Below are 11,180 nucleotides of genomic sequence, written 5' to 3' on the forward strand. Positions count from 1 at the left end.
GGGACCTTGTTCTCATTTGACGAATGTATCAACTTCTCCTTTGTTAAAAATTCAAATAAGATTTGAACAAAATATAAATTAAAAATTCTCATTAATAATTGGTTTAGAATTGAATAAAACGAAAAATACTATATGAATAACAAGTATTGTTATAGTTTACTCTTGAATACTTAGCTAAATTAAGAAACCTGGACATAATGCAAGTGCGTTATAAGTCATAAAATTTGACACTACAAAATTCTCTCTATCCTGGTCTGGGGTAGTTGTATCCTTTACCACCATTTCCCCCACCACCGCCACCAGAGAAACCTCCACCTGCAATAAAATGTCAATTTAATTCTAAAACAACTCTATAAAACCAGCAGAACAATATAGAATGTATCATAAAGCTAGCAACAAATACAGAATAAATCAACTACGTAAATAACTAATATTTATTCAATTGCAAATATATTTGAGATAAATAGTCCATTAAAACTAATAAACATAATTGATAATAAAAATGAACAGATTACAAACGTACATCATCATATACTAATCACTTAAAGATTCTCTCTTTTCTAAGCATTACATTATGAGTTTTTTCGGATTTGAATATAAATTCAAGGGTACATAATTACAAGGGTATATTTAAGTTGAGTTATAAAGAGGGAAAATCGAAACAGAAGTGAAAGATAGAAAATACCCCTCTTAAATTTAAAACAATATATTTTTCGCGTACATCTCTTTGCTGTATTATATTTTACAAGTAAAAAAATTTTATCAGCTAAAGAAACTATTACTTTGTCTTCCGTGTCATATATAAGATTTTTCCAAAGTATGTATGCTTAAAATGTAAATATAATAGCATAACATTGGTAACGTAACAAACATTGTTTGTTTCATAACTTTATGAAACAATATAATATAATGTAAGTAAACATTTAGTATAGTACTTTAAAACTTTACTTTTCTCTGTTACGTTTCATATAGCACGAAAATTCATTAACAGGTTTCAAATATTAAAATATTAATGTAATAACTCAAAAAAACTCAGGTGTCACTTATATCAACCGATTAAACAATGTTATATGTTTGTACAAATAACGTTTACAGTGTTTTTTTTTTTTTTTTTTTTTTTTTTTTTTATTTGAAGCCATATAAATTTACTTCATATAAAAATGTATAAAGCAACTAAATGCTCATGTTCTTATCAGTTTTCATAGCCAAATTCAAACAATGATATATATATATATATATTTTCAATTTGTTTACAGCGTTTTTTTTTTTTTTTTTTTTTTTTTGTTAACAGCTACAAAAACGTCATTGACTACTTAAAATATTTATTTCAAAGATATTTTAACTCATGTTAAAGTTTATAATTACCTCCTCCATTTGCTTTGCCGCCTCCACCTCCAAATCCACCACCTCCAGCTCCTCCTCCAGCGCCACCATTAGAATATCCTCCTCCACCTCCAAATCCACCACTTCCAGCTCCTCCTCCACCGCCTCCTAAAATTTGTAGTTAAATTTGTTTTAAATACTATTGAATACATCCAACTCACTCTCATATGTTTGGCAGAACATGACATTTCTTTGTAATAAGAGAAAATTAGTAGCTTCTAGTACAAAATATATAAATTTCCTTACATATAAAAATGTAAACAACTGTTTATATTAAATGCAGTAAAAATCATTTAAATAAGATTGTTATATAACTGTTTATTATATATCATTGTATTGTAATTTATTATTATTTCTGTATAAAAAAAGTAACAAAACGTCTATTCTCTTACCTTGACCTCCACCTGCAGCTTCTTCAGCAGCATTCTGCTCAAGACTTTGTAGAATTTCTGGTGGAATAGGAGGGGCCGTGGGCAAGTGGTCCCCTTGTGCCTGGAACCCGTTGGCGTCTGCCGTGTAGGTGATGGTGATCAGTTGACCGTCTGGACCCTCATATGAGAAGGAACCTTGGACTGCAGTCCCAGGGCCCTCCTCCGCTTCTTGCTGGCTTCCTTGTTCTTGCACCTTAATGCCGTTACCGCTCTCATAGCTGTAAATATTTCCGTATATCTTATAATATCATTCGCATAGAAAGATTAAATAGAAAATTATACAATAAAATATGAAGGTAGGTTTTTTTTAATATTAAATGACAAATAAATTGAATATGTCAATATCTTATAATTCCCATTCCTTAATTTACGAAATTTTACTTAGATTTCCGTAAATCTCTTACAGTATGGGTATTATTTATTGCTCATCATACACCAAAGCGATGGTTATCAAACAGCGTATATATTTATTAGTATTTGATGTTGACACTATTGTGCTTCCTGTAAATTCGTCGTTTAAAGTTTCTAATTTATCACCATATTATAAATTTGTACGATAAGATTTAAATCACCCAAAGTTACAACAATCGTGCTCCAGGTTAAGATTTGATAAAATTATTATTCAGTTGATTGAATGTTAATTGTAAATTTAGAAATTCGTATCTGTAACGAATCAGATAAAATGAAATGACTCGTTATATATTTAAATGGTTAGTAAACTGATGATTTACCTAAAACTAAACGTCAATGTCATAAAAAAATGGTATATCAGTCGAAACACAACAGCGAGATTATGCTATGCTAAGAATTTATGTGCTTTAAAGATAATTTAAGATGTCTTTGAAGTATGTTTGGTAACTATTGGAAGCCGCAAAAAAATTTCTAAGCAATTTGAATAAAATGTTAACACACGAAATTTAACATTTCGAGCATACAACTTTAGTTGTGTTAATTGTATAGGTAACGTTGTATGTTTTGGCTGAAATAACTTAAATTTGATTAGTGAAGTTATTTTATTCCTCTTACTCCTTTAAAGAAAACCATAATTTGAGTAACTATGAGTAGGAACTTTGAGAAGTTGATAAATATTTTAATTAATTTGTTTAAGATAACAAACATTGCTCTCAAATAAGCCTTTATCCTGAAAATTATGTTATGAGTTTTATTGCTTAGTATAGCAAGAATGTTTTATGATAGTTTGCTAAATACCTCTGTATATTGATAATATCATCCTGCCCATCCTACCTAATACTACAAAATTGTTTCCGTTGAATAATTTCAATTGTTTACAGTGCAATGTTTCATATATTGTAATAAAGACAAAACTAATTAAATTTGTTTTAACATTTTTAATGAGTTTTATTGATTGCAAATTTTAATTCGAACTAGCTATTATAGCATATGTTTAAACCATAACGGCTCACTGTAACCACATAAACACAATGGACACAAGTAGTATAAATATAAATACCTCTTACTTATTCTAGGCTGTGACGGGTTAACTGTAGTGGTCATTTCCACATTCATTTCAAACTGTCAACTGAATTACTTCCACAAGACTAAGGCTCTGCATAAAATCTTCCAGATGAAACCATTATCAGAACCATCTTTTATTGTAAATGAAATTTAATATTGCTAAATAAATTTTAATTTTACAATGCAAACAATCTAAACATACACATCTAATTGTCAGTATTTTATTTATAATAATATAATCCTCCAGTTCTACATGAATATCTATAACATTTGTAAGTTGTATTTAATATAAACACTTTCTGAGCATTAACATTTCGTTTTTAAGATTTATAGTAACTTATTATTTTTGGTTGTGCTATTTGTAGAGTGTTTATATAACGAACTACTCTTATTTATCCGAATAAAACTTACCTGAATGAGAATGAGCCATCCCCTTTGTTGGGTTCGTTAGTTTGAGACAGTATTGGAATCACATTTCCTCCCCCACCACCTGCAGCTCCACCTCCTCCAAATCCTCCTCCTGAACCTCCTCCACCGCCTCCTCCGCCTCCAAATCCACCCCCAGCTCCTACCGCTCCTCCAAACCCACCCCCACCCTTTCCTCCAGACGTACTTGCAGGGAACCCTCCACTGCCTCCTTTGGCACCTGATGTACTTGCCGGATATATTCCTCCAGCTCCACCTCCCCCAAATCCACCGGCTCCACCTCCCCCAAATCCACCGGCTCCACCTGCACCCCCACCCTTTCCTGCATTTCCGCCTCCGAAACCACCGCCTCCTCCAAATCCTCCTCCTCCTCCTCCTCCTCTACCTCCACCACTACCGCCATTGCCGAAGGGCGCAGCTATGGCGCCAGGACTGCCACCAGCTCCGCCAGCCCCGGCGGGTGGAAGGTAGTTGTTCTGGAGCTGGGCAGCTGCCGTTAGGCTAGCCGCCGTTGCGAGGATCAACTGAAAACAAAAAATACATGTTACTTGCTTACATGTTACACATCCTATAAGATATCACTTGTCATTGTAAATAATACAACCAAATTTGAATTATAACATGGTATTGGATTAAATGTTCATTATTGAAAAAATACAATTACTATTTAAAAATTATTACCGTGAGGATTTTATTTATCTTAAGCAATCTTAGAAATGGAATTTAGTCAGAAAACTATTATTTCATAACTCAAATAGAGCACCAAATAACTTTGAAACTCAAATAATAAATCACCCGCTTAAAAAAGAATTTGTTTAGCTACTTTTATATATTTTACTCCATCCAACACACCATTGTCTAACAAAACAGACTACAACTACTATACGAGAATTATAAATTAATAATAAAACTGACTGCATTCCTTCGAAAATCTAAGCACATTGTGTAATAAAGCCGTATCAGTTTAATAATAAAATTTACTTTAGATTTTTAAAGAACACTTTACAGCCTCCCGTTGTGCTACGATATCCGTATGAAGCACATATACGAAGGGGTGATACTTACCCAATGCATGTGAGCGATTGGTAGGAACGTCAGCGACCTCTGTTTATATACATTAGTCGTGCTGTTCCCCTACTCTGGTTTTGCAACAGTGCACGGCGACACTGTGCACTTTCACACCGGCATCGGCATGGTGAGCCGATCAGCTGATTTAATTGATTTATTTCCAAGGTCAAAACAGGAGCATCTCCGGACTGCTAATTGGCGTCTGATCTCGCCGCTGCTGCTGCAACTCAGTTCAGAGAAGTTCTTTATCGAAGACGACTTCGGAATTTTGTTTTCATGTTGTGAATGGAGTGGAACGTTTGTGTTTGCTATGAAGGTCTCCTCTTTATGAGAATGTGTGAGAGGATTTTCCCACTATATCTCGTTTTTTCCCGAGTTTCTACATCCAAGCAAATAAATCCTAAGACCAATTGCTCGTTTACAGTTAAGTATTTTAGATGCAATAGTTGTAAACATTTATTACGAACCTTCTTTTGTAAGACATAATTGTAATGTTGTAACTACTGTATCCGTTCTTTGATTGAAGTTTATTTTTGACGATGGAAGGATTGTGAGAGAAAAAAGATTTTTCTTGACATTTGCTACCGTTCAGTGAAACAAAAATTCTGAACGATGGCGACTAAAGATTCTGTTTATGTTTATCGTTCAATTAGTGATGTTTCATGGCAAGAGGAAATAAGGCGTTGTATGCCTTGTGATTAGTAGGGTACAGAAGAAAGTTTTAAAAAGGATTTTTAAAAGCCAATTCGGTTCTAATGTATATATGATTAATTAAATTATATAATTATACATTATCATTACAAAATTATTATGGAATCCACTACAAAAGCGCTATTGAGGTTTTTTATATCCATTTTCCAAATGTGTTGTATACGGATGAACAAACTCCTTTCTAAGTATTGTTATGATCACAATTTGGCTTAACACATCTAATTTTCTATGTGCAGGAGTATTCTAAATATAAAGCTTTAGTCATCTGAAATGTTGAAAGTAATTATAATTAAAATTTAAAGCAAGTACCAAAGGCATTATTCACGAAAATTCAGTTTTGTATGAATTCTCTATTTCCTCGTATGTTCATTCAGTCTATGGAAAAAGGTAATGAAATTCCACATTACCGTTAAATCAAAATAGTTATAAAGTGATTAGTTGGCTCCCGAATAACACTATGATTCTAAACACAGTTCTTTCATTCATTGAGAATTTGAGATGCAGGTTTGTTTGACAATTGTAGAGGTCAAGTATTCGCAGGGTGGCAGAGAGGAAACATTTACAATATCCTGTGAGTTGGAAGCCATAGTGAGACCAAGATGACGTACAGTGATCTTCTATAAAACTTTATTTAATAGATTTTAAATACATAATTGTGTTATCCTCTTCATTGTATGACTTATTCTATTTTATATACAATCACTTAAGTTTTTCAGAACAATAATGTATCATTCATCCATTTTTATTCGTACTTTGTTACAGAAAATACTTTTAACTCTACTTTAAATGCCTAAAATTCCTTATATTGTTAAACACTTTACATCTCTGCCTTCATATAAAATACGTTAATATTTTATTTTAAAAAGTTGGAAATCACCAACTGTAAAATACCAATTGCACCTTATTCAAATTTCCTACCCATTTGAAAAAAGTATGAAACAGTATGGGCAGTATTTAACGATTACCGCAATTCTTTACTTCTAACTTGATATTTGATCATAGTAAATATCTATCGTTGAATATTCATTTATTTTGGCTTTAACGTTCTGAACTACCAATAAATCTCTGCACATATAACTATAAGATACTTGAATACGGAGATACCTTTAACATCTTCACTCGAAACTGCGGAGCAACTAATGTTTAATTTTAAACCTATTAATAAAAAATGTTTTCTTTGCAAACACGTTGTGTCATAGTGTAAAGTATGCAGACTTTCTGTCCCATACATCTGACGCCTTCTGGGAAAATGTTAAAAACACGTGACTTAATAGTTTTATATGATCTTTTCTAAGTAGGGGTAGTCGATTATATCATAATGTAGTTGTCATGCAGGAAATCTAGTAAACGCTGCAGATAAAGATTTAATCTTAAACTACGAGAAGGCTACAAGTTATGTTATACTTTGTATAAGGAAGTGTACTATTTTAGGAACACAAATCATGTAGTCTAATAATGATCTCTTAACAGACAGTATGATCATATCCCAGGTTAATGACTGCAATATTCATCCACTATGCAACATTAACTTATATTCCATGAAAATGTGAGGAATATCATGTTATGGAAGAAATACATCTCTTGAGTATTAGTGTTATTTTTTAAAGAAAATTTTAATGTAGAATTTCTACTTTCTTCACTATTAAAGTGAACCATCCCTTACGCCTATTTATTGCACGAATGAAAGGCACGACAATGCGATGTAGGGCATAGCACACAATGGAAGCCGGAGTAAGTATTTACCATAATGGTATCGAGCTCATCAGACCGCCACGAGATCGTGCTGGCGAGACAGTGGTCTCTGCTGCGTGATTCACATGGCATTTGGACGCATTAACCTTGAGACACCTTGCTAAACTTGTCTCTCCGAGGAAGTAAGTGGTCCACATCACTCTTGCTCTGTCCATCCTGTCAAGTACTGCCTTTGTTGTCAAACATGAAGTGGATTCTTACACTTTGTGAACTAGTCTAAACAGTCGTGAGAACATTGCGTGAACTCTATAAAGAATCGATAAGACAGACGTCTGTCAGCGTTATCTGCCATTTACACTTGTCTAATTAAATGTTACCTCAGACTGTTGATCTGATGAGTTGATGTTCAAACAGAAACGCTCGTTTTGATTTTGTAGAGATACAATTACAGTTCGCTATGGGCCAACACACATAGTCTACAGATTCATAGCACACCACTCAACAGATTGGAAAAAATTTCATTTCTGTGTGTCTGTCCTCATGCTATTTCAAAAATAAACTGACCCATAGGCATGAAATGCATGAAGCTTTAATAGCATACATGCAAAACAGATCGGTTATGGAGCATGTCACTTCATGGAATCTGTCTAAGCATTAGCTAATATACTTAGATTGGTATTAAAGGTAACAATGATACGAACGAGAAAATATTAAAATAAATAAATTGGTAAACAAACTGAGTATGATCATATAGAATTTATATTTATGACGTATTAACACGTAGTCTAATAGTCCCAACATATCCAAGCATCAGTATATGGTGACTTATGTAGGTTTTTATTATTTTTAATATGTAACTCAATTTAATTATAACACAAATATGAATGTATAATGTGGCCAGATATCCCAAGAAAAATTTCGTTTTTCAGACTTGAAATTTTGCATGGATCTTCATTTATACATAGCCAAGAATGAGTTAAATATGATGTTGCATGTGTCGTTATGGAAATTGCCTAAGTTTTTTTTGAAGCTTCAATAGTCTAATACAGTTTATCTTTCCTCTGCCGAGAGATGTAAGTATGTATTAGCGTTATGATTGACTTTCACAATATCTCTTAATAATTAAAATAAATTTTTATTTAACCTATTATCTGACACGTAACGTACTCATAAATTGTTATAAGTACATTCTGTATAAATTTGAAAGTTTTTGTCCAATCATATAGTAAAACTCTTATTGCAATTGAATTCTACTACAGTATTAGAGGAGCTGAATGTGTCAGTCAACATCACTGTCCAGTGACCGACATTGACATGCGTACATGGGAAGAATGTGTCAAACGTCACAATACCTCGAATCTCCAAATCAAACTTTGTTATCTGAGAATATTAACAACGGTACTCCACTATTTCCATTTCGTGATCGCAATTTTACTAATACTGTTTAAAGAGCTAAATATTCTCCATGTTCGTTAAGTAACAGAGCAGTATATCTTTTCATCGTCAATAATATATTTAAATATATGAGTGATTGCCGTTTTAAATCCTGCAAGCAAAATACCAGTACACAGAGGAGTTTCAATTATTTGCTGATCATGCCACCTATTTATTATTTTAAATGGACTTCTAAAGCACTTTATTGCGTGAACAAATCTCTATTTACGTATGTACTAGCTGGTACCCGCGGCTTCTCACACAATGCAACAGGAATCCAATTGGATCATTTTTAACAGAACATCTTGCACTCCTTTTATAAGTAAAGATCGTTTTTTTAATCATTTTAGATCCAACAGATAACCAATTCCGTATTGCTTGTTATTTTCCCAAGATTTTATTAGTTGGTGTAATATTATTTAAGACCAAATGTAGCTTAATATTTATCTATTCCCCTCATTGAGCATGCCTGTGACGTAACATAACAGATATCTACAATAACTTTTATTGCAAACAGATAAATGTAATGTAAATATTATTTCATTCAATGTCATCAGTTAGTTCGAATTTTGATAAAATCCTTCTAGTGTTATTTACGCTTTCGGAGCTTAATGCTTTAAAATACGGGAAGTTTCAGAAGCCTACAAGAAAAGTCTTTAAATGGCAATCGTCCAAATGATTGGAGCTCCTTAATAGAATCCTTAATAGAAAAGTTATAAAAACTTGGAAAATATTACATAAATTCTTCTTTGTACACGAAAGAACTCAAGGTCATCAAAACTTCAAAAGTATCAAAAGATCAAAGGGCAGTCCGTTTGTGTCATTTAAGTAACGCACAGGCCTAACGATCTCTTTGGCCTTTCAAAACTCCGTTATGTAGGTTTATTTTAATACAAGCAGTTACAGCAGCATTGTCATAAGGAATCTTTTTTATATGCTGTACAGTTCTAATGAACTGCCTCCAAACCAAAAAAACCAAAATGAAAAATAAACATTTAGATGTCCAGGACTGGTTGCCTTGTACCGAATACAATCGTGCATGTCATATGTGGAAACCACAGAATTCATAATAGCCGCCATTATTTTAAGTGGTGAGATTGGTGCCAGGGGCTTTAGCTATTAATTGTACTTTAGTGTCTCAACCACATCACACATTCTTCCAAAGACTTTTAAGTGCATGTTTCTGGCTGTGCCTATTAACATAAGTTCTCGTAACCTGATATTATTATTTAATTATTTATTTTCAATGAGTAATTGAAAATAAATAAAATAATAATAATATAATTGCTAATAATATAATATTACTATAATAAATAAATAATGGCTTTTATACTACCACTAAGCAGAACTGAGATAAATCCAAATGATAACGGTTTATAATCAGAAGTACAATATTAAGTAAACAACTGAAATTCATTGACAGATAGTATGATTTCGGACATTTATATGCAACAACAGCGTTACACGCAACAAAGAATATTACGGCACATCTAGAGGATTGAAATCTAACACATAAAACAACCATATCAGCCATTGGAGTTTTATGTATTAAATGTTTCAACACCTACAGAAGAGGGTAAACTTAATCCCGGAAAGATAGTACCATATTCTTTGTAACATATAACAATGGCACATGTCCGAAAAACCACTATTCTGTCAAATTTTCGACATCAATAGCAAACTTTAATCACATTCATTGTTGAATTAATTACGCTGAGAATTGTTGTGTATTATTTATTTATTTGGGGCTTTATTGTCTCATAAATACAATTTTACAATCATATCAGGCTATACAATATCTATGAGAAGTTGAGACTAAAATGTAGTAGAATTGATTTATTTTAATGTGTACTTAAAATTCTATTCGCATTCTAGCTGTGTAATTAAATGTGTTAAGAACAAATAAATGCATTGAATCACCAATCTGCCAACCCCCACCACCCACCCAGGTTACTAATTGACCTGTTTTCATTTCTCCATCCATTCCATCCCAACGTCTTGCCATATTAGGGAAGATGAAACCCAACTCGTTTCATTTCTAAATAACAGACTAATAGCTAAACAACTAAAAGTCAAAATAATAACATATGACCAAATCTACAATTAAATACTGTCAGTTTATGTTCTAGAAGGCACCGTCTGTTAAAGAAGCACATAAGTCAGATAGTAAGTCCATTTTATAGCATTACTAGGTGATAAACGTGGCTTAATAGGCAATTTTCAAAATCGAAGTCCTTATACTACTAATTAAAAACACTGACGAAAAATATGATTAAGTCATATGACGTTTTCCAAACGTATGTAAGGATAAAACAGGTACATATGATTGCAGTGTTTATGGTAAAGAGCATTAGACTTTAACCTCATTCTTATATCATGTTTGGCACATGTAGGAGCATTTCTGGTTCAAATGAACTGTATAGTACTTCCGCCACCATATCTGACCATATCCTTTTTGCCGCGATAAAGAAAATAAAAATACATACGTCTTGGAAATATACTTCGGTTTTCTTGCAGCCCTTGTGAAAGTTCCGGTGCCATAGTTGAGTTTGTCCTGTA

The 11,180-nt window shown here is 32.7% G+C and overlaps 1 protein-coding gene across 1 annotated transcript; it reads right to left on the minus strand.

Annotated features, from left to right (window-relative positions):
• Positions 1 to 244: 244 nt before the first annotated feature.
• Positions 245 to 7,319, minus strand: LOC124358378 (pupal cuticle protein 36-like). The gene is made up of 6 exons (XM_046810679.1): positions 7,239 to 7,319; positions 3,973 to 4,240; positions 3,702 to 3,768; positions 1,776 to 2,032; positions 1,366 to 1,491; positions 245 to 315 (listed from the first exon to the last, which is right to left on the minus strand). Exons 1-6 carry the CDS (start codon positions 7,317 to 7,319, stop codon positions 245 to 247), a joined length of 870 nt encoding a protein of 289 aa, XP_046666635.1.
• Positions 7,320 to 11,180: the final 3,861 nt, after the last annotated feature.

Source organism: Homalodisca vitripennis, chromosome 3, assembly GCF_021130785.1.
Source record: "Homalodisca vitripennis isolate AUS2020 chromosome 3, UT_GWSS_2.1, whole genome shotgun sequence".
Taxonomy (NCBI): Eukaryota; Metazoa; Arthropoda; class Insecta; order Hemiptera; family Cicadellidae; genus Homalodisca; species Homalodisca vitripennis.